At 39.1% G+C, this 25,078-nt stretch overlaps 2 protein-coding genes across 2 annotated transcripts in view; both read right to left on the bottom strand.

Moving 5' to 3' along the window:
- Positions 1 to 6,447, bottom strand: part of LOC128736498 (O-acyltransferase like protein-like) — a 13,436-nt gene extending 6,989 nt beyond the window's left edge. Inside the window, exons 1-3 of the mRNA XM_053830983.1 lie at positions 6,420 to 6,447; positions 5,909 to 6,019; positions 5,696 to 5,838 (exon numbers count right to left, since the gene is read on the bottom strand). Of these exons, the coding sequence (XP_053686958.1) occupies positions 5,696 to 5,838; positions 5,909 to 6,019; positions 6,420 to 6,447 (282 nt within the window). The remainder of the gene's footprint in view (positions 1 to 5,695; positions 5,839 to 5,908; positions 6,020 to 6,419) is intronic.
- LOC128736497 (nose resistant to fluoxetine protein 6-like) lies at positions 6,447 to 25,078 on the bottom strand. The gene is made up of 13 exons (XM_053830982.1): positions 25,062 to 25,078; positions 24,811 to 24,953; positions 24,601 to 24,744; positions 12,138 to 12,303; positions 11,953 to 12,078; positions 11,690 to 11,886; positions 11,284 to 11,622; positions 11,144 to 11,223; positions 7,773 to 7,886; positions 7,562 to 7,712; positions 7,140 to 7,487; positions 6,939 to 7,086; positions 6,447 to 6,550 (listed from the first exon to the last, which is right to left on the bottom strand). Coding segments are annotated over exons 1-13 (2,061 nt in total). The 5' UTR covers positions 25,063 to 25,078.

The raw sequence follows: 25,078 nt of genomic DNA, 5'->3' as shown, positions 1-25,078 counted from the left end.
GAAAATCCCGAAGGAGGACATCCAAATCTACTTGAGCGACTTTAACGCGAAGATTGACTGAAACAACGTGGACGTGGACGCGTTATGGAACGCCATGGCTTAGAAGAAATGGACGAAAACGAGAAGCTGTTTACAGAATTTTATGATAATAACGACATGATCACTGGTGGATCGCTCTTAGACCAGATTCCCTTAGACCAGCCCATAAAGTCACGTGGTTTTCCCGCGACGGCCGAACATAAATCCAGGCGAAAATCGACGCAACTCTCCGGCGACAGCAAACTGGATTCCGTGCTGGCCGATCATGTGTAGACCATATCACAACGCTCCGCATTATATTGGAGCAGATCAACGAATTCCAGGACTCTCTTCCGTTGACTTCGAAAAGGTGTTCGACCGACTCAACCACGAAAACATCTGTGGCGCACTTAGGTGTAGAGAAGTTCCAGATAAGCTTGTCCATCTCGTCTAGGCTCAGCACGACGCGTTCACGTGCAAGGTATTGCACAACGGCGTTTTGTCTGCCCCTACAAGGGTTACTGCTGGTGTCAGACAGGACTGCATTTTATTACCGCTGCAGTTTCTCATCGTTAGGGATGAAATATTGGTTGGAGCGATTGACAGTAAACAAAATCGAGGATTGCTTTGGAATCCTCTTACGATGGAACAGCTAAATGATCTCGATCTAGCCGACGATATTGTCTTGCTCGCACAACGCCGAAACGATAGTAAAGTGGTAGTAAACGTTGACATCACACCAACTTTAAAGTAGCGGGATAACAGGTTCCTGACAACTGGATATCTGATGATGAACTCCATCGTCGAAGTCATCAACGAATGAAGTCATCGTGAATGTAGGTGGAAGTGAATCGGACACACCTTGAGAAAAACAGCGAATAAGAACTGCAAAGCACCACTTGACTGGAATCCGAAAGACAACACAGAAGAGGCAGACCCAGAGGCTCATGGCAATGCAGAGAAGCAAACTATGCACACTGATTAGCGAGCCAGCGTGACAAGTATAGCATTTAACGCTTACTCAACTAACTGATGAAAGCGTACAACAAGCAATACCAGCGCGCTGGTGCTTAAATTCCTCGAACTACGCTCACTACTCATGAGCGCACAGCCTCGTAGTGTGATTCTGCACAGCCCGCTCAGGAAGCAAGTCAATGCGGCTCACTGATGTGTGCGAGCGGCACAGTAGGATGTATTGGTACAGTTATTGCATTAGGGTGCAGCATGGCTTCGTCTACGGCGGGTCTTCGTCTACTTTCGTGACATAGGCACAAAAAACGAGCAATATAACCAACTTTACATTCAAACTATTACTTGGCATCAATATTTATGGATTGTGCCTTCATAATCGACAAAAGATAGTGTAAGAAAACTACTATTTTTCACTTATTTTTTAAATAAGAGTCCTCTTAGTTTTACTATCCACTTTGGATATGACGAATAGCAACAGCAGCAGATCCGCAGATAACTCAGAGCAAAAACATCGAAATCTAAGCTCTGATTTAAACTACTTGCACTGTTTATGTGCAAGTTGAACAGCTCGTGCACACGGCATAACGAATACATGCATAGGTTTTTGTAAACAATTGTGTTTGTCCATAGTAGATGAAGGCAAAACTTTGTTATGATGAAGTGCAGTTTGCGTATGATGAACTACCGCTGAACAAGAAAATTTGTTTCTCTAAAAAACGTAAATTCCGAACTATTTTATCTGTCTAAATGGGTGTACATGTATAAACAAGAAGTGGAATCATTTCATGCCAAAAAGTTGAATACCTGTGGATATAATTCCTTTAAAAACTTCAAATGAAGTGTGAATCGTGATTACAAGGTGGCTCCGTCACCCTACTTCTGCATTTCTTCTTCAACTTACGCCCCACCGTGGGATGAAACCCAAATCTAGGTGGACAAAAGTAATTACGCTAAACCCGTTAGTCCTAGGTATATAGTATCTTCGGAGAAATTTGTTATTTCAACTTCCGAATTTTGTGGTGTAGATGACATTAGGGCGGTCATCATAGTAAGCGAGTGCAAAACATGAACTTTTTTTATGGCTTAAGCTAGCTGAAAGACATTAAGTTTTGAATTACTTTGCTGAAAAATTGAAAGTCCTATCTCTTATGGTTGAAAGGATAGAGCAATTTAAAATTTTTTGGACAGGGTGAACCAAAAAACTCCGATTTTTTCTTAATATCTCCTTAATATCTCTTAATCTTTCGTGTTTATTTCTCACAAATCTTGCCTTCAGAGCAATTTCACATCCAATAAAAACGCACGTATTGTTTGAAGGAAGCAAGTCGCTATCTTCTTCGGTTCTGTAGCTATAGGCATTTTTTCTAAAAACTACAAGGTATACAGCCCTAAGGGTTGTACGAAAGGGTGACGTAGGACTATATCAGATCATCAGATCAAAGACTAATGTAAACTGCATTTCTGGCATATGTATGTTGATAAGAATCTGTGAGTGCCATTGTTTAAGTGAATGTTTAAAAGAGAAGAGCGCAAAATTCAGATTCAATTCTTCATTGAATGCAATGGTGGCTTTGAAATACGTGGACGGGGGTTCATAATTATAACGCCAGCAGCCATTGAGACATAGAGATTTCTTTTAAAAATCACTTGTGTGCATCATAAAGGTTGAAATGGTAATGAATGACCAATTTCTGTTTTATTTGTATGAAACTCCTTAGCCTCCTACCTCAGGGGTGAGGGGCCTCAAACTATCATAAAATAAATCAATTCAAAATAAATTCATGCCTCCAAGAGCCACCACATGCCAAAATTGGTTCCACTTGCTTGATTAGTTCTCGAGTTTTGAAGAAATTTGTATTTCATTTGTATGGGAGCCCCCCAATTAGAAGAAGAATTTTGGTTCCTTTTGCTTGATTAGTTCTCGAGTTATGAGGAAATTTATATACTATTTGTACTATTTGGAAATTTATATACTAATCAAACAAATGGAACCAAATTTGCAATGTAGGGGTTTCAGAAGGCGCGAATTTTTCCTATGGTAAATTGAGACCCCTCCCCTCTTTAGGAGGGAGGGATGGGCTCCCCCTCCCTCCTAAAGAGGGGAGGGGTCTCAATTTACCATAGAAAAAATTCGCGCCTTCTGAAACCCCTACATTGCAAATTTGGTTCCATTTGTTTGATTAGTTCTAGAGTTACGAGGAAATTTGTATTTCATTTGTATGGGAGCCCCCCCCCCCCCGCCCTTAGAAAAAGAAGAGGTCTTAGTACACCGTAAAAAATCCTGCCTTCTGAAACCCACACATGCCAAATTTGACTTCATTTGCTTGATTAGTTCTCGAGTTTTGAGAAAATTTGTGTTCCATTTGTATAGGAGCCCCCCTCCTCTTATGGCCCCCTTAAAATTGCCCTCTTACGCCCCTATAAAATTGCTGGCCATTTCATCTATCCAACGACATATAAATTGTTCAGTTTCGTTCAGTAGTTTAATACTTATTACCATTTGAAATCTTTCATTCAAGCGTTACACTTTTCGTTACACGTTTTCGGTTTCTCAATATAGTAAACAAAGACGTAGTCCTACGTCAAAAAATATGTATTATTTAAATATCAATAACAATAATATCAATAATAACAATATCAATCAATAATTGAGATCGCATCGGTCCAGGTCGGCCCTTTTTTGCTAGACCATGTAGAATATTGAAGGAAAAAATACCGTTTTACTTATCTAAAAAAGGGTCGACTTGGACCGATGCGATCTCAATTAATTTCGGTGGCCAATATATTATTAAACATCTATGCAAAATTTTATTTGCTGATTTTGAGCAGTTTCTACGAAAAAATGCCTATAGCTACAGAACCGAAAGAGAAAGCGACTTGATTCCTTCAAATAAAATGTGCGTTTTTATTGGAAGTGAAAGTGCTCTGAAGGCAAGATTTGTGAGAAATAAACACGAAAGGAGATATTAAGAAAAAACGGATTTTTTGGTCCACGCTGTCCAAAAAATTTTAAATTGCTCCATCCTATCAACCATAAGAGATAGGACTTTCATTTTTTAGTAAAGATACCTTCAAGTATTAAAACCGATAAATTCGGAGAGAGAGAGAGAGAGAGAGAGAGAGAGAGAGAGAGAGAGAGAGAGAGAGAGGGAGAGAGGGAGAGAAAGAGTTATATATCCGGTCTAACCAATAATATCGAACAATTTTTTGGATGTCGAAATACCGGTTTTGGAAGGGCAAAAAACTGGAATTTTCGGAATTTTTCTACTACTCAGATTTTTATTTATACCTTTTCTAAACTTTACTGAAAAAACATGCTGTTCCCGAAAAGAACTAATTTTGATAGAAAATTGTAAAAGTCATAGAAAAACAACTTGGTGTTATTGCAGAAGGGATTCTTCGTTTTGAAGAACAACTAGCGATGAGTCAAATAGTTTAGTGAAGCTCTTGAAGCTGTTTAAGGCACATTGGAGCATCTATGCCACGAAATTGAGACAGACATAGTGTTTCAGTTTATTTTTGAACAACTTGATATTCGTAGCCACCAAATTATTCGAAGCTCGCAAAGAACGAATCGATCAGAAAATGGGAATCTTTGCTCTTTTTTTAGCTTGACGTTAAAGGATCTGCCAGGAAATATTTTTCAAGTCTTCTGAGTGAAATCTTGATAAAATAAGCTGATGTAATCTCATAGCCACTAACTGCGAATAGTGGGATTGATAACAGAGAAGGGACAATACCTGCGAACAATGATGAAGACGATGACGCTACGCAAGGGTGTTTCGATTTGAAGATGAAGGAAAAATTCGTGAAGAGACTTTAGAAAACCTGAGCATCTATTGTGCTGACAGCTCCAACCCAGGGATATTTGAAAGCAGTTCAAAGCGAGATTCCATACATACTTCTATAAATTCGAAGAAAAGGAAGGAAAATTGCTTGAACATGGTTGAAATACTAATTACAGTCATTCGCAAAACATAATTTTCCTAAAATAGTTGGACTTAACGGGAAATTAGCAGTCTCTAACCTTTCGTCGGAGAGCCCAATTTCGAAAGCAGTTTTTGGGCCCACAAGCGGGATTCTGGTTATAAAAATGCAAATATGCATTCTTCTTGCCAATCTGAACACAGCGAATATATTTTTACGAACAGAATTTTTGTTTTAAACAAAAAAAACTGCTTTTGAAATTGACAGAACCGATTTTTGCCTTTTTGTTCGAGAAATATTAACGTCGGGATTGCATATTTCTGAAATGCTTGACCCAAAAGATGATGAAAGTTTTAAAATCTTTATGTTCGCTGTCTTCACTTTTGTATAGTTATATAAGAAAGCTAAATTAATAATTTCTAATACGGATTATTTCAAGAAAATTTCGTGAAAAATGAAAATAGTATAATAATTCTATATCATGTTATTTAGTCAATCAGTTTTTCGACAACAAAATAAAATATTTAAATCTATATCTTTATAGGTAGGTATATGATCCCGGTAGCTTACCTGAAAACTAACATTAAACTTCTGTTGATTGTATTGTCTGCGCTGTTGCTCGCTCAAGTCGGATACTATTTTTTCACAGTTTTCCAAGCAAATGCCTCTCGTTAATACATTGTGCCGATACTGGTACGTGTGTTTTGAGTATCTCTAAAATAAGCGATATCCTGGTTCATAACTCTCATAATTTCATTGCGTTTCCTTGTATTATTACTTCTATAATTTCCCAGATTTCCGATTTGTTATCCGGTTTCACAACAGTTTTCACTACACAAAAGGTGGCCGCTGGTTTTGATTGCATACAATTTTCGTAACTATCGTATTGGTACAATTTTGGCATTCGTCTGTATTCACTCACTGAAACGTAACAAAATTTAAAACAAAAACATCCTACCACACACCAAACAACCACAAATGTGACAATTACTGTCATGGTACGTTGAATCCGCCTGAGCGACAATCGGCAAACTGAAGGCAACTGCAACTGCAACGATGGTTTCCAAACCCAAATTCGCACTTCGAACCATTTCCTTCGGACCTGTGTACCACTTGAACTTCAAAATCAAACTAAAACTCAAATCGCCGACAGAGAAGAGAACCGGCCAAAAATAGCCACGCGGGGATAATTTATCGTACGTACGATCAAGCAAGCAACATTTGATGCTTTGATACACCCTCTTTCAGCGCTCCTTTTCTATAACGGAGTTGCAAGGTTAGAGCAAGTTTAGTTTTTGGAAAATACAAGACTTAGAGAGGGTCTCAAGAAAATAACTAACATTAACTGCGTAATTATTAGACTTTTGAATTTATTTCACAATAAAAAATCATTTTACTAACTACCTATACATTGTCATTTGTTTCGTAAGTTTTCAACACATGTTCAATATATGTAACTTATAAAGATACATATCTTCCGGGGCAAAGGCATGTCCACTCACCTGTGTGATTCATAACGGCCGTTTCCATTACGGCGTGGATCTACTTCGCTGCTGATCGAACTCTAGAGGATCACGATGGCTGTTGTTATTGTCGTTGCCCGTTTGAGCAGCTCCACCCCCTGCGATCACCCCTGTAAGTAGATACCACGTGAATAACGCTGCGTGAATTCGATGGATGCAACGGATTGTAGTATTGACAACATAACGCTGAGAAATGAATTAGCTACTCGTAGCAGGTTTACGCTAAGGGTGTTTTTTTATGATTGATCTGTTTAGATAAGGTTTAAAATTAGTCTTGTAAATCATCGCGAAAATGCTTAGGTATGCGATATCAATCGGCTTTTAACGATTTTGTTTTTATCCGGCTATACTCGTTGCTCTCGTTAACATTGAAATGCAATGAAACAGAACACAATTAATTATTTTAAGTTTTCGGAAGTGAGAGATGGCGTGGCGTGTCTAACCAACCGTGCCCTGGCAGTTGAAGGTTAAACTATAATATAGCTCATCAAGTTTTACCTTTCTGTTCGCTGGGTCTCGTTCCACGGTTGCCACCGCCGCCACCCATCAGCTGTTTGAAAATAATATCACATGGTTTCTCCACCAGGACATACGCTAGCAATGCTAGCGTGTAGGTGATCAGTGTGGCTGAGCAGAATACCGAAACCTGTAATTAAAAGACTTGAAATCTGCATTGTCATGGGATTTTTGTTTTCGTACCACCAGCCCAAGTGAGATTCGCAGTGCCTCGTGGTGGTTCCCGTAGAGCGTTTTCATCACATTCATATGTATTAGATAGAATCCAAAGCTAAGTCGACTCAAAACTCGATAGAATGCATTCTCAAACAGTTTGGATTTTCGAAGTCTTCCGAAAAAGCTGTCCCGCTCGGCGAACATGAATAGCAAAAACCAAATACTAATGAAGGCGCTGAACGCCAACCGGTGCAATCCTGCGTAGAAGGACATCCATAGAGATGGTTTGCTAAAATTGTACTGCTGGAACAGCGGTGCCGGTATGCAAAACAGAATTACTAATGGCAGCACAACGTATTGAAGAGTTCTGTAGATCTGATTAAGGAAAAGACCAAATAACGACGTTTTGCATTATATTAAACATAACTTTTGTTGAGGATTTCTTTTACCCTAGATTTTGCTAGCAGCAAATCGTTGATTTGCATTTTGTGATAAATAATTCCTAATACCATTCCTGTAAAGTAGCTTAAGCAGTGCATTTCGGTCGCTTGGTAGGTTCGTATAAACCATTCATCGTACCACAGTTGGAAGGCATTTCCCCTGGAATAAAACAGGTTAGATCTCAGATCTCACTCGAACCAAATGCTTAGATTTCGCTACTTATTCGTCAACAGCATTACGGCGTCCATCGAGTGGTAATAAATATTCACCATTGGAAGTATGAATCCAATCAGCAGGATGCTGTAAACCATCGGTCGTTGTACGCTGGGATATCTGAAAATCACTAAGAAATAGTAAGCGTCGACTGCATCTATCTAAACGGAACGACGTTATCATTGGTTTTTTTTGGGAATGAAAAAACTTTGACAAATTTGAAATAAGCATTTTGTTGAATTTTTAGTAAATTATTTTCTATAAACTTCGAAAGCTCTTCAGTAGTATAAAGTAGAGCTAATACGTGCAGACCTTAAAGATGTTTAAAGAAATGAAAGTGAATATAATAAGAACTAAGACCTAAATTTGTTTTCTATAGTTCATCACTAACTATAAACTGTGTAAATCACAACAATTGCCAAAATTTCGATGCCTCCTACAACATGCTGTCACAGATTTTGTGACGTGGTATATCCCCAAATAGTAAGAGATTTCGTAATACCAGATGGGCTTTATAGAGACCTGTGCTACTGTGGATCAAATTTCCACACTCCGACAAATCGTCGAGAAATATTGGGAGTGCAATGTGCCCACGTATCACACTTTCGTGGATTTCAGGGCAGCATACGATACAGTTAAGCACGAAGAGCTATGGTAGATAATGCCACAAGTTTGATTTCCCGGATAAACTGACGCGGCTGAGCAAAGGTGCTCTCGGGTGAGTGATGTTGACGATTCTATGGGTTTATCACTTTGACCACAACATTATTGATCTATTGTAATGTTGCCCGGGTGTATGCTGTATTCTGCACTGCATTTCTGTGCTTTATCGTTATTGAGTAAACGATAAGCTTATTTTTTTATGCGTGATTATGTGTATGAGGGTTTTACCCTTGCTTCGATGCATGTCCGACTACACCAAACCTGTTTCGCCTCGTTATAGTTAGAACTGGTGAGTCCTCATGAGGTTCAAAACCATTACCTCAACCTCCTCATACCAATATACTAATCATAAGAAGGGTCTTCGAGATAATGTAGAACTCAGCATGAAGGAAGGGTGATGAGGGGCCTGAGAATAAACCCATGGTAAAGTCACTTTGACATCGAATGGCCTAATTCTACTAAGATTCGAACCCACGACCATTCGCTTGTCAAAGCAGACTCGGTAACCTTGCGGCTACAGAGCCCCCCTGGGTGAGTGATAGGCTACGTGTGTATTTCGGGAAAACTCTCGTGTTTCTTCCAGTCCCTTCCTACTCAACATCGCTATTGTAGGTGGAGAGTTGGCATCGAAATGATAGGCACGCGTTTTTGAAAAAGTAGTTAACTCCTAAGTTTCGCAGTTGATATCATAGCCAGAAACCTTGTAAGTAAGGGTTTACTTACGGTTAGATTTAAGCATGCGGATTCACCGTCTTAATTCTAGGGGGCTGCCCAATCTACCGTTTTTAACCGGATTAAACTTTTCGCTAGTCGGTTCCTTGGTCTGGTACGAGATCGACGCTTGACTGGAGTGTGATGCACGGTGACAATTTTTCGCGTAATTCGGTCACACCGGTTTCGGCCGGTTCACAAGACATTCTCGAACAGGATATGCACGTCTGACAGCCCGCATGTACACGATTAATTTAGCGGAACACTGGTTTGGATGGAGTTTTACGGTCGTGCATTCGTTCAATGAGAAACTTCACGACAGTTGACGGCCACGCGAATTACACTCGGATTTGAGGATCAACGGCTAATTGTCTTCTAATACTTCCAATCGGTAACCGCATGGGACCACGCAATAGCACCGAACAGCGGAGACACGTCCGATCGCTACGACTCTCACACCAAAAAGTCCCGATTCCTTTTCATTTGGCTAGCAACGCCCTGTAGCAGGCATGGTCTCATGCTACAACCTTGCGGTGGCTGAGGCAATCTACGCCAGACTAAAGCGAAGGGAAGACTATAAGAGTTGAGCTGAATATAAATGCGTCGAAGGCTAAATATATTAAAGCAAAGGGAGCTAACAAGAATAACGCGTGCCTGCTTCGGACGGTAATCGTTGACGGCGGCAAGCTAAAAGAAGTTTTCACTGGTGGCCGCGAATAACAACACTAGCTGGAAGATTCAGTGGTGTATTCAAGCAGGAAATCGGGTCTGCTTTGTCCTTCGTAAAATGCTACGGTCAAAAAGCATACGCCACTGCAATGTTGCGAATCGACCGAGAAGTCAACCATGTCTACTCACACAAGAAAGAGTATGAGAAACATAGCATTCAACGCTTACGCCGCACATGCAGGCTTAAAAGAAAAAGTCGGCGGTGCTGTGTGCAGACATTCTGCTACCTACACACTCGCACACGCGCTTCCTCACATCGTCTTCCTGTATAGCTTATTCCCGAGTCAAAAACTCGCGGGGAATCAGCTGGTCGTGAGTCTGGTGGCGCACTGGGATACAAATTTTCCATTACTAAAAAATGCTTCTATTGTTGCAAAATCTCCAATGAACAACATTTCCAAGCTGCAGGGTGCAAGGATCACGTGGTCTTCTAAAAGGCACTTTAAATGCACTTTTGCAGAACAGCGAGAGAAGCAAAAGTTCCATATTACTACCTAGAGAAACAGGAAATTCAGACTTATATAAGTGAACACCGATGAAACACTGGATCCGGAATTTATACGAAGTACTCTTCCACTGAGGAATGATTTTAGCTTTTCGACCAGTTAAGACGTTAAGTAATAGGTATCCTGAGGATTCCAACTATAGGATTTCCAATCGTGAATCCTAGTTCCATTGGCTGATCAATCTGTGCGAAACTAAAGCGCAATTTCTCAAACGCGGCGTTAAAGATGTCTATCTGAAGAACCCCAGTAAATCTGAATGATTTCTTTTTGCTTAGCTGAAGCTAGCCCCTGGAAGATGGACCATAACTTCATATGAATGCTACTTCATCGCTTTAAAAAATAACTAAAATTTAAGAATCACGGCTGCATAAATCACGATACCAAGAATTTCTCTAATTTTTTCAAAATTTTTGCCATTAGAGGCTTCGTTATGTCTCTCGAGTCAGTGCCATTCCTATAAATAATTCTGGCAAGAAACACCATTGACAGTAAAGCAGAATTTACCACAACCAGAGAGGGTTTGGAGAAGCCTGAGACTTAACTCAAGCTAAGTTCATCTGATGGCACCGATTATGTGGATTTATCTATGTTGAACAGGCGTAACGCCTTTCCAAAATAGATAAATCACCCTGCCCTGGTTTTACTAAGATTCGAACCCACGACTGCTCACTTGTCAAAGCAGACTCGATAACCTTGTGGCTACAGAGTCCCTCTTTTTAAACTATAAATTTCCAAAACACCAATGATAAAATCTAAAATGATTATTACTTCCAAATTATCATCATCAGCACTAGTCCAACAATGAACAGTTGAAAATCAGATGCCAAATACCACGAATGAATTAAGCACTGGAAATGAAACAAAATTCTAAGAACATTCTTATCATGTGTAAATTTTGGTTAACCTACTTGTTCTTCTGGCCGATAATAGTTATTGATAAACAGGAGGTTACTCCACCATTTCTCCCGGCAAATCGTTCGAACCATTGACATAATTTTGTACGCCGATGGGCTGACCTGCAGCCGATCGTACATCGAAGTGGTGAACAGCATGATTAGGGCGTACATCGGAATGGAGCGTAGATACCGATTGACCACACCCGTCCAGAATGGTTTGAAACCGAACCGCTTACCGTCGGTGTACTGAAGAAAGTGTACCGATAGTAGGAGTCCACTGATGGCGAAAAATATATCCACTTCGAATGGTGCCAGTGAAGAGAACATTTGCACTCCGGGTTTGGAAAGTAACTGAAAATTTACAAATATATTAGTAATGTTGCCCATGTATTACTGTACATAAGCATACTATACGAACCTTTTCCATCGCTTCCGGGTTTTGGCTAGTGGTCATACCCAACCCAATGATCACATGGCTGAAAGTGATGGCAGTCATAACATACACCCGAATTGATTCCAGGAAACGCAAATCCTGGTGTATTTGGTTGGAGCTCAGTTTTATCGTCAGTCGATTGATGTTTCTTCGCAGGGAGAATGCAGTTAATATGTTACTTGCTGAAAGAAATGAAGAATATTCAATTTTTAAAATCTTTTGCAAGCGGCAATTCTAATGATACTCACATCGGTCCTTCAGTGGCGTCCGATAGTGATTGTGATCATTCGATAGTTTAGCATCGTAAATGGTACAAGCAACCGCGAGTGTTGGCAGCAGTACAATGACCACGTAAAAACAAATGTCCAAGTAATCTACGGAAGAATTCTAATTAGTAAACCTTAAATCGAGACTACTGAGAGCCAGAACGTACCTGTTTTTCTTCTTATAGTACTATTGGTGGTGCAATGTTCTATTTCTGTGAATGCGCTAAGATTATAATTGAGATGCATTCGGTAGTTTTGACAGATGTTCACCGTAATACCGTAACGCTGCCTGTAATAATCGATTTTGGGTAGCAACCAATCGTTGATAATGTACTGAAAAATGTAACGAAAATACAATCGGGATTCATTCATCATAATATGTAAAAAGCACTGATCAAACTTAAACTTAATTCAAACCAATCATACTGTTCGAGAATAATTAACCAGGCATTCGCATGCTTTTAAATTGCGATTTGATTAAATTTTTTGAAACGTTCTAATCTAATTTGCTACGAATTTACTACATTTAAAAAATATTCTTGATAATCCATGCGTTTATACAAAAAAGGGCTGGCTCAACTAACTTCGGTTGAAAGGGAAACCTCTTGGTTCAACTTGCCTCGTGCTGAAAATTCCCATGGAATACCTAACCGCAATCACAGAGTGATTTCAGGTAAATCATAACTCACTTCGCAAACAGCTGTTTGAGAGATTACCATAATATTCGAATTAGGATATTAATATCGTACAGGAAACTGAAAAATTTAAATCGAAACGTTATTTGTACGGAAAACGCCTTCGCGATTGGAATGGAATGAGGAAACCAGTTTTGGTTCCACTCAACTACGAACTGCGACTTCGCAGGGGCTCGTCGTTCAGGTGGCATACCCTTTGCTTCAATAATATCCCGTAATTTATTACTGCCGAAAATAATGCGTAAAAGCATTGATAATAGTACGACGACAGCGACGGAGATCTTTTGGCACCTGTGCTGCTTGTTTCTCTTCATTCGGTTTCCATAGGTAAAAATCTTATGTATACATGAGAAAAAAGTGACAATTTTTTACAATGGCCATTATGTGTCCAACTTTAGAATATGTCGTTGACTTTTGAGCGGCGCATGGTTGAACCGGTGAATAGCGCACTGAATATGCAGCATGCTGGATTGACTAACCAGTGCAGATCGGGGCCGATTCTAGTGAATTGGTGTTTGGCACTTAAATCAAAATTTTTACCCTATCTTTGGCAAAGCTTTTCAACAACAAGCACGTTTGATGAAATTTTAGCGTGATTTGATACGATTTATAAAATGCTAAAATTTGAATTTTAGTGACTGATAATAGATATGTTGGACGAGACATATATTATTAAAACTTGCAAGTTAAATAATCAAAATTTAAATAATCACTATTGATTTTAGCTGTGAATGATACAAATTATTTTTAATAGCCTAATATGCGAATGCTTAGGAATCGTGACACGAACATTACCATCAATTAAGTCACAAATTAAGATTCAGAAATAATTGTTAGTTACTCGTTACACTGCTGCGTTGATAACAAACGTCAATACACGCAATGCACGGAAAAAATATTGCGTTTATCATTAGCATGTCCAGATCTCAAAATCGCGATATCTCAGCTGTCCATTAACCAATAAAGTTGATTTTTGGTAGTTGACTAGGTTATACCACATGCTAATTATGTATAAAAAATCAACGTTATTGATTAATAGACAACTGAGAAATCGCCGTGGGCGTATACCACCACCCACCGCCTTATTCGGGGGACTGCTGTATAATAGACGCATTTTCTTTCTGAAGCAAATTCGGATTTAATTACAAGGAACATCTTATGGTATAGTAGAGTCAATATACATAGAATATGAACCTAAAATAGTAGGTCAACCCAAGAGTGCCGATAAACGCTAAAAGTGTTTCGGCTTCCGATCTTGAAGAGAATCGGCGAAAAATCGGTCTACTGAAGAATAATCGAACCGCCGGAAAAGACCGACTCCCGTCAGACCTCTACAAAAATATAAAAGAACCACTGGCAATGGCACTTCACTGGATAATTTCAATGATTTTGGAAGGAGGAAAATCTACTGAAGGAGTAGATGTGGTTTGTCTCATCTGTAAAAAGGAGATCGTCTCAATCTCAGATCTAAGTCAAATGATGACGGTCGATGACCTTACCCAGAAATGCTTCATGTACTAAGCTAGGAGGTGCGAACTAGCGCGTCTGTTCTCCAGGTAAGGGGCGGCTCACACAGCGTCCGTCTCGGAACGGGCGGCTGAATATGAAATGCTGTATCCCGCAAGCTATACTTAAGATGGCAGGCCCATCAACGGGATGTGGGTATCGCGACCCCGGTGAGGTAGTATACCGAAAATACAATTACCACGAATAACGAAGAAAGAAATTCAGGACGGAACAATAGGTATAGGACACGGCAAGGGACAAGAAAACGATTAAGGGATAACGATTGGAAACTTAGTACCTGAAATGTCCGAACTCTCCATGAACCGGCACAGGCTGGCTTGCTTGCTCGAGAACTGCATCAACTCGGAGTGGAGCTCGCTGCTATTCACGAAGTTCGGTGGCCAAATTCCGAAGCAAGGGAGTTCCGTGCAGTAGCCCCTATTGCAGGCACTTCTTTCAAGTACCACATCTACTGCAGTGGCGGTAAAAAAGCAGAACATGGAGTCGGTTTCGTAGTGTTGGGAAAACGAAAGCAACGAGTTATCCGGTGGAGGCCCGTAGGTGACCATTTATGCGTGTTGAGGATTAAGGGCAAATCCTTCAAAACACGACGTGAAAATCATCATCGGAGATGCAAATGCGCAGATCGGGAGGGAGGAATTCTTTTGTCCAGCCATTGGAAGACATAGCCTTAATCTGTCGACCAATGATAACGGTCTGAGGCTCATAAATTTTGCCGTGGCCAGAAGAATGGCCATCTGTAGCACCTACTTTTCACGTTTGAATATTCGGAAACACACCTGGAGGCATCCAAATGAACTGTCTAGCTCTCAGATTGATCATGATGATCTCTTGACCGTCTTGATTGACGGTCGACACCTTTCGGATGTTATCGATGTACGGTCTTTTCGGGGACCATATATCGACTCTGACCACTATCTCGTAGTGAGTAAGATTCGCGCAAGGCTGTCGAACACGGCGAAAGTTCACACTGAGAGGACGCTGCGTTTCAATATCCAGCGGTTAACGGCAGACGGCATGGCAGTGGAGTACGCCAGGAAGCTTGACCAACGAATTGCAGAACACCGTATAGAAGAAGAAGATATAAATGGGCTGTGGAGGAACATCCATGGTGCCATCGAAACAGTTGGTAGCGGAGAGGTGTTAGGCACGACGCGTGGAAGACAGCGTAACAGCTGGTTTGATGCCGAATGCCAGAGAGTGACAGATGAAAAGAACTAGGCCAGGAGTCGCATGCTCACTGCGGCAACGCGTCAAAACGGAGAGAGGTACGGAGAGACTAGAGCTGCGGAAAAAAGAATCCATCGTTTAAAGAAACGCGAGTATTAGGAGCGATACGCCAACAACGACACACGGAGTTTCTTTAAAACGGTGAGATGCAGGAATTTTGCCGTGCTTGTGATGTGCAATGATAGTGCTGGCAACCTGCTTACCGACAAAACGGCGGTAGCAGCCAAGTGGAAGGAGCACTTCCAGACACTGTTGAATGGAGACGTAAATGCGGAGATCAGCAGGGACAAGATAGGAATTGTAAGCGATGGTCAAGCTGTGGAGCCACCAACACAGGAGAAGGTTAAAAAGGCAATCAGTAAGCTGAAACACGGTAAGGCTGCTGGGAAGGACGGTATCCCGGCGGAACTTCTAAAAGCGGGGAGCGAGCGGCTGTACGAAGCAATCCACCAGCTCATTGACAGGATCTGGGAGGAAGAGCAAATGCCGGAGGAGTGATTGGATGGCCTAATTTGCCCAATTTTCAAAAAGGGACATCGATTGGAGCGTAAAAACTATCGACGAATTACATTGCTCAATTCAGCCTACAAGGTGCTTTCCCGTATCCTGTTTTGCTGTTTTGCGTATCCTGTTTTTGACTGAGACCGTTAGCGGAGTCCTTCGTCGACGAGTACCAAGCTGGTTTTCGTGAGGGTCGCTCCACGACGAATCAGATGTTTACCCTCCGTTAGTTGCTAGACAAGTTCCGGGAGTACAACTTGCAGATACACCATCTGTTTCTGGACTTTAAAGCGGCGTTCGATTCAGTTAAACGAAATGAGCTGTGGCAGATAATGCTAGAACATGGTTTTCCGACGAAACTAGTTCTGCTACGCATGCGTTAGAATAGCGGGTGACATCTCAGCTGCTTTCGTGACGTTGGACGTTGGACTGAAGTAAGGGGATGCACTCTCTAACCTGCTATTCAACATTGCCTTGGAAGGTGCATTACGAAGAGCAAACGTGGAAAGGAATGGAACTATCATCACGAAATCTCACATGCTTCTTGGCGTTGCGGATGACGTCGATATCATCAGAAATAACCATAGAGCAGTGAGAGAGGCCTTCAGGCCTTTTAAAAGGGAAGCGGCGAGATTGAGACTTATTATTAACACCGCCAAAACGAAGTACATGGTTGCTGGTAGGGAACGTGGGAGCCAAAGTGATGTTGGTGCCGAGGTGGAGTTAGATGGGGAACGATATGAAGTAGTGGAGAAATTTATATACCTTGGTACACTCGTGACATGGAACAACGATGTAAGCCGCGAAGTGAAACGACGAGTTGCAGCCGCGAATCGGGCTTTCTACGGATTACATAGCCAGCTGAAGTCCAGTAGTTTGCACAAAACTGGTGCTCTACAGAGCACTAATCCTCCCGGTGACGGTGACCCGGACACGAATCATAGACGCTAAAAGAAGCAGATGGGGTTTTTGAGCGTAAAATTCTGCGATCTATACTTGATGGCAAAATGGAAAATGGAGTGTGGCGCAGACGCATGAATCACGAGCTGTACCAAGTATACAAATATGCTGATATAGTGAAGGTAGCGCAATGTGGCAGGCTGCGATGGGCTGGACACGTGGCCAGAATGCCCGACGAAAGAGTAGCCAAAACTATTTTTAGTAGAGAACCAGGAAGAGGCAGTAGACTCCTGTGGGTGTGTGCTGTCGAAGATGATGCACGTTGAGTTGGTGTTCGTGGGGATTGAAGAACAGTAGCCCAGGACCGACGGTACTGGAGGACCATAATTCGTTCGGCGCAGGATCGGTAACGAACCGTTACCACCAGGCTTGTCCTGCACTCAGTGAACTTATTTTGCTTTTTTAATTGTAACACCTCAGTCAAGCAAAATTCGAAAATATTATGTGTGGAGCATTTATAGAGTAAATTATTATCCATAAGATTGCTGAACTAAGTTCTGCTCTATCTTTAGTATTTACCGCGCACACCCAGTTCATACTGGGATCGCATCTTGGTGCGCACCTTGGTACACCAGCCAGTGTGAATTGGTAGTGCGCCGTAAATACTAAAGATAGAGCAATACTTAGTTCAGCAATTTTATAGATAATAATTTACTCTATAAATGCCCAATATATAATATTTTCTGATTTTGCTTGGCTGAGGTGTTACAGTGAAAAAAGCAAAATAAGTTCACTGAGTGCAGGACAAGCCTGGTTGCCCCAAAAGTAAAGTAAGTAAGTATGATTTCTATTTTAAGCATATACGGCTTTAAGAAAGTTTTATGGCAACAAAGCAAAGCCTTGGACTTAAACGTCTTTCTATGATTTGGCCCTTCTTTATCGACAGACTTCGCGGCCGGTTGTTAGAGTACAGGTCAGTTACGAAGCTAGTGCAAAAAGCCTACTGACAGCACCGCTTAGCCGAGATTCGAACATACGACGACTAGCTTGTTAGACCAGCATCGTACCTCAAAGCTAACTGGGCGGTCGTTTTATGGCAGCATTGTTATGATCAATCCATTTTGCACATGCATGTCATGAAACTTTATCAAAAGTAATGTCAACTTTTAAAAAAGCTGTAAGATCGTTTTTAAACGGAGATCAAGTATCCTTTAAAATCGCTTATAAGGTGAATTCACTAATTGATAATGAAGTTTTAAGCAACGTTGCAAGTCGAGCGAGAAGCCAACGATGCCTAGTCTCACGCCAGCGAATATGAGAAGCATAGCATTCAACGCTTATGCCCCTCAAGTAAGCGTAAGCCACAGAGTCACCGTTGCTGTGTGCAGACATTCTGCTACCTATACACTCGCGAAAGCACAGCCGCATATCGTCTTTCTGCATAGTTCACTCGCGAGTCAAACAACTCTTGAGCAACCAGTTGCCTACCCGTGAGAGCTAGTGGCGCACTGGGATACACATTTTGTATTAATTTTATCTTTTCTTCTGCAGCTTCGTCCTCACTCACGGGTGGGAGTGATCAGTATCTGCCAGTGTTGCCACAAGTACAGATATTTGTGCAGGCATAAATTTGGAACCCTACCATTTTCTCAGTCTCAGACAGTTTTCTCAGTTGATGGGTCCCAAATTTTTGCATGCACAATAGAGTGTCCCAAAATAGCACTATGTCAGAAAACCCGGGGGCTCACCCCTCGAATGATAGCTTAGGGTGTCACAACAAAACTTTTATATGACGTCAACATTGGTTGACGCGATTTAGGGGTCGCACATTTAAGTTTTATGAAAAAAATGCACTTTTCAGCAGTAAATTCAAAAAACTGTTTCTAGAAATGTTAAAGTAGGTGAAACAAGGTACTTAACTATTTTTTCACAATCATTGAGATCTGATACTTTCATAAAAAAGTCATGGGGGCATGTCTGGAGTCATATTTGGTTACAAAAATTTATTGAATTCGGCAAAAATTTAAAATTTTCAAAATTTCGTTTAAATAAACGTCAAAACTGGGTATCAAACAATGTCTCAGAGTAATACAGCCATACTATATAGATTGGAAATTTTATGACGAACAACTTTGCCGAAGAAAGTATGGACGTATGTTCAAATCTCGTTGAAGTATTCACGTTTTTCTGAAGGCGAAACAAAACATATTATCGTAATTTTTAAATTTTAGCAGTTCCACGTGAAAAAGGTAAATGATAAAACTTGAACTTTTTATTCTAAACGTCATTTACATTCTTGATAAGAGGAAATATGCACCTTTCAAAGAATTTGGCACCATTTAGGCTCAAGAATCACTTTTGAAAAGGGCGTATTTATTTTATTAGGTACTATGTTTGAGAAATTGTATCCCCTGAAACTAGGTTTGCTCCAAAATGATGCCTAAGCGTGAGTTGTTGAAAATTGAGTTTTAAGCATGAAAAAATAAACACTGAATTTTTTTTTTTTACTATATTCTAAAGTCAGGAAAAAATGTAAAATTAAGGTATACAGGAAATGGCAACATTGAACTTTTTTTTGGAGAAATAGTGGTGATTTGATGCATTTTGAGACTTTTTCTGAAATGGTGCAATATTTATCAAAGGATTTTGTAGAACAGCGACTTTTACGAATATTTTGTAACCTGAGATTATTATTATATTTCTTATTATCATTCTTATATTTCTCGTTTTACATATATGTAATTTGAATTTGAAGAACAACTTCTTATGTGCATGTCAACACAGTGTTCAAAATAATAATTAGCTTCTAAATGCAGCCATATTTAAGATATTTAAAAAAAAGTTTAATATATTTTATTTTTTTATTTTAAACGTGCCCATTTCATATGTTATCCGTATTATATTACCAAGTTATGAAATTGTTAGCAACTAGAAAAAATATTACCTTTCAATTTGTCCGAATACATCTTGCTGATTCTACCATCTACTGATTGTACAAAAATAGTTAAAAAACATAAGTGTTTATTTTTTCAGGTTTAAAAATCCATTTTCTACAACTCACGCTTAGGCATCATTTTGGAGCAACCCTAGCTTCGGGAGCAACGATTTTTTAAACATAGTACCTGTTAAAATAAATACGCCCTTTTCAAAAGTGATTCTTGAGCCTAAATGGTGTTAATTCTGTGGAAGGTGCATATTTCTTCCCATCAAGCACGTAGGTAACGTTTAGAATCAATACAGGTATACCTCGATATAAGACAGCCTCGTTATGTCTTATATCGAAACAAATCCCTTTGACATAGCTGATTATGATACCAGAGCTGATTTTCTATTCTGAAATCGGTGCCATGAAGACGTTCATTATTTCAAAATAACCCCAAAAATACTAAAAAACTAATAGTTCAAACAATAATAAATAGTTCAAAAACCGTAAACACATAACACAGAGCAAAACTGGCGACCGCTAATACAATTTTTTTTTTAAAACCATGTTTCGATATAAGACAATTTCGATATAAGACAACTTTTAGAAATTATAAATTGTCTTATATCGAGGTATCCCTGTAATTCAAGTTTCATTATTTACCTTCTTCACGTGGAACTGCTAAAATTTAAAAATTGCGAAAATATGTTTTGTTTCGCCTTCAGAAAAACGTGAATACCTCAGCGAGATTTGAGCATATGTCCATACTTTCTTCAGCAAAGTTGTTCGTCATAAAATTTCCAATCTATATAGTATAGCTGTATTACTCTGAGACACTGTTTGATACCCAGTTTTGACGTTTATTTAAATGAAATTTTGAAAATTTTAAATTTTTGCCGAATTCAATAAATTTTTGTTGCCAAATATGACTCCAGACATGCCCCATGACTGTTTTATAAAAGTATCAGATCTCAATGATTGTGAAAAAATAGTTAAGTACCTTGTTTCACTTACTTTAACATTTCTAGAAATATTTTTTTGAATTTACTCCTGAAAAATGCCATTTTTTCATAAAACTCAAATGTGCGACCCCTAAATCGCGTCAACCAATGTTGACGTCATATAAAAGTTTTGTTGTGACACCCTAAGCTATCATTTGAGGGGTGAGCCCCCGGGTTTTCTAACATAGTGCTATTTTGGGACACTCTAATGCACAAGTAGAATGCTGGAGTCCAGCGCCTCTATGGTTCAAAGGTACAAGTACCAGCGAATCACATCGGTTGTAATCGAATCGAATCCGGTTGTAATCTTAGATTACAGCTTGGTTCGACTCATGCACCTTCCAGTATTGGACAAAAGGTAGGAGTCAAAATGACTACTTGTCAAGCATAGCTACCAATACCCCCCCCCCCCTTCCTTTCCGCTCTTCCCCACCTTCACCAAAAAATTTTCATTTCTTTCCCTACCGTCCCTTCATCAATTGTAGAACCATCGTTTCAAAAAAATATTAAACTTTTTTTGTTTTGTTGGTAGTAGCTTGACAAAGGTTTCTATAACGTTTGAGCTTTGTAAACGAAACACAACCAGAGAAAAAAGAAAAAGAAGAAAAAATTTTATTTTTTCAGCGAACTTTTCTTTCTCATTATTATTTACTTTCTCCTTGACGTCTTGTCTTTATCTAAGAATACTAGTCATACTTTTGATATCCTTTCTTTTTTCTATTATTTTCTTCGCTTATTGTAAAGATTATTGTAATAAAAAATATTTAAATAGTGTTGTAAAGACGAATGAAAGACGCTTAATATCTCAAAAACTGTGATACTTAGAGGAATGATGATTCCAGCAAAAAGCTTCATAATAACATTATCTACAACTTTCTCGAACATACTATAGTTCCATATCATCAAATAAGAAAGTTAAATTTTGCAGCGCCACCTGTGTTTGAGTTCCGAATTGATACTAATCACTAATCGTTGCGTCTAATGATATACAGAAATTCTTCCGAATACGCCATATTGAAAAAAAAACACTATGAAAAGAGTTATTAAAAAAGTTCACGATTCCGAGCATTTAAACCACTGCACTATGGGCAAAAATGAGAGAAAAAAGGGTGCAATTAAGATACGACCTGCAGGCTGATAAAATATATGTGATTCTAAGTAAAATTTTCCGGAGAATCGTGTGGTTTGTATAAAAAAGGCCGCAGAATCGAACAGGGCTTATCTCACTTAGTTTAGAGCACTTTTTTTTTTTGTTGAGCTCCCGTTATCAAACCGACCATACCAAACGGGAATTCAACCAAAAAAATTAATGTGCTCCAAAATAAATGAGATAAACCCTAGTCGATTCTGTGGACTTTTTTACACAAAATTAGTAGATTTTCGCGGTTTGTTTTCTCGAAACCTTGCTTGGAATAATCCATTAAGGGAGAAAAATTTTCAAAATAGGGGTAAATGTGCAAAATGGGGCACTTTCCGATGACAAACAGGAAAGAGGTGAGCACCACGCGATTCTCCGGAAAATTTTACATAAGATCACCTATATTTTATAAGCCCGCAGGCCGTATCTTAATTGCGTCCGTTTTTTCTCTCGTTTTTGCCCATAGTGCACGGTGTACTGGTAACTTCGGTGATGTTATTTAACGGTTGGTGAGATGGCTTCTCAACAATATGGAAAATTTTAAATTATATTCGAGCGTTTTCAAAAAAAAAACAAGAAACAAACAAAACTGTTTGTTGGAAAAGACTAAACCTCCTTTACCAAAGATATGTTGAAGTTTTAATTAAATCGGAGAAGATCAAGTTGAACCATTTACCCATTTCACTTAGAATCGCTAAATAACGATATGTTGACGAACATTATTATGTCGGAACATTATAAACTCGTGCCTAGTATTAAAAAAATTAATAGTTAAAGCCTAGTATCGACCTGAAAATAAATGGGCAAAAAATAGGCCAAGAAATACTAAAGAAACGATTTTCCATTTGCGATTTCTTTGCCAGTATGCACCTCACAAGAAATATTAGGCCGTATGAATAAAACAGTTTGCTTTGCTTTTCCCGTTTTAATCGTATGGGAGCATTTGCTCTGACTTTTTTTATTGTTGTTTAATGTGGTTTTAACCAATTGGTCATTCACCATTTGCCCTGACTCTTTTATTCATACGGCCTATTATTTCACTTTCAGATAGCGCAGTTTTACATGCAAGTGAATTGAAACGTCACTTTTCCGTACGGAGTATTATCCGACGCATTATAACCACAAGAGAAAAATTACAGGTAGTTGCTTGCCTTAGAGTTGTCAAAATTTCTTCGGTAGATAGCAGGATTTTTTCCTGAGCTGTTTTCTTTTTAGCTGGATACTAAGCTTAACTTTGCTCCCAGTTAAACAGACATCGTATAATTAATGTCCTACAGGAATGGAAAAACACTTCTAGTGATCAAGAACATTTAGGAGCGTTCAGATTCAGATTCATTGATATTACTACTTGTAAGCGACAAATACTTTGTCGCGATATGTACAGATTATGACAAACCTCATATTAGATCATGTACATTGATTGATTGCGTTAAGAAATATAACAGATACAGACGATCGGTTGTGTGGGTGCGTGAATCTCAATACAAACAACATGAGTAACCTTTTTTCTTGCAGCTAGGTGAATTGAAACACTGCGATCGACTGCTACGAGTTATTAATAGAACAACATTTTATGATTAGAGCTAAAGATTCACTGTTTGTCATGGTCTGTACGGATGATGATCGCGTGTACGCGTAGCGAAAGCTCATAGATTTGGTTAAAATAGCTGATTTTCCATTCCTGTTAATGTATGAAAATCATCTCGAATATTTCTAAACAGAATTGAAATCGTACACAAGGCTTAATAAATCGGACCCTAGTTAATATTCAATTGTACAAAATGCTATCAATTGATTTACATACGATTTTCATCACAGAATTGTATAGCATTATGGAACTAATCATGTGAAATATGATTTACATACTTTAGAATGTGAATTGTTTACAAATAATCCGCAGTTCCAAAATAGGACGCATATGCTGATGTCAGTTCAATATAACTTTCAGGGTATCAATCAACCAATTATCAATTCGATACAAAAACAACTTTTTGTAGCGTTGGAGATGAATTTCGGACCCAAAATGCTATATTCCTGAACGTTGGCAATTGACTGCAAAATCTGCAGAAAAGTAGCATGAAGATACCACCAAAATAATCGATTTAAATATCAAATTCCTAGAACTCATGCATATATGCAATAGTATTAATTATAAAAAGCTAGCATCTATAATTTATAACGCTAGTTCCACTTTCCATTTGCAGTCATAGTTTTTCAGTCCAACTTTATAACATTTCTTCTGATCTTCTCAACTGCGTTTCTGTTACCAATATGATTAGCTGACACTGACTAGTTTCGGTATCCTTTAAAGCCCCTTAAGTATATAGAATTGAGCATATATTTTCAGCTATGCCATTATCTCGTTGATTTTGGTTTCTGTTTCTATATGGTGTTCATCTGCCGGTGCAAAGTGTGGTCTGCTAGTGTTTGATACCTTTGTGTTCTCCGTGTGAGGTTCTTGGTATCGGGCTGAGCAAAAGTTAATTACAATTCTTATCAAAAGAAGAGTTAATTTTTTCGGACCTTGCTGCTATTTGATGTAAAGAATAACGCTATTTTAGTTTTATAATGCAGAAATATACTGCCAACTAGCATACAGTGTCATATTGGGCCGTATGAAGAAAACAGTTTTGAGAAAAGGCATTGTAGTTTTTGTTGTATTATGAATTTAAAACTCTGAATGAATTTCAAAATCAGAAAAAATTAACATCCTACCTTATAGTTTACGTCGAACTTGGGCTGCAAGAATTGCTCTCTCTGCTGACCGGAAAGTGCTTTCACCAGATCTTCACATTGTTGTAGGCAAATTCCGCGCGTTAGAACACTATGCTGATATTGATATGGATACTTTGAATATTTCTGAAAACGATCGACAAACTTATAGCACTGAAAATACACTATCATATAATTTTAATGCTTGATTACTTCAACCGTTCTCCATAGCGACGAATGGTTGTTGGGTTTCAGCACACTTTTTACAATACAGAAAACTCCTTCCGGATTCGATCTGAGACAGCCTTCGAAGCTCTCGTACATAAATAGTGGAGGCATTTGCCAATATTCACTCACTGCATTGAAAGGGCACAGGAAAAACAATCAAAAGAGCAAACAAAAATTTAAATGATTAGCACATTTCCGTAAATTTTTAATTTATCTACAAACGATTAGATACTAACTATTGTACTGCACTCGG

This window comes from Sabethes cyaneus, chromosome 2, assembly GCF_943734655.1.
Source record: "Sabethes cyaneus chromosome 2, idSabCyanKW18_F2, whole genome shotgun sequence".
NCBI lineage: Eukaryota > Metazoa > Arthropoda > Insecta > Diptera > Culicidae > Sabethes > Sabethes cyaneus.
This window is presented reverse-complemented; position numbering and strand designations above follow the sequence as displayed.

Bases quoted from the DNA above. Each gene is read 5' to 3' on its own strand.
- LOC128736497 (XM_053830982.1), bottom strand. The intron at 12,079-12,137 runs GTACGTTCTGGC...ATTCTTCCGTAG, and splicing joins TACTATAAGAAGAAAAACAG to ATTACTTGGACATTTGTTTT. The intron at 7,087-7,139 runs GTACGAAAACAA...TTTTAATTACAG, and splicing joins GAATCTCACTTGGGCTGGTG to GTTTCGGTATTCTGCTCAGC.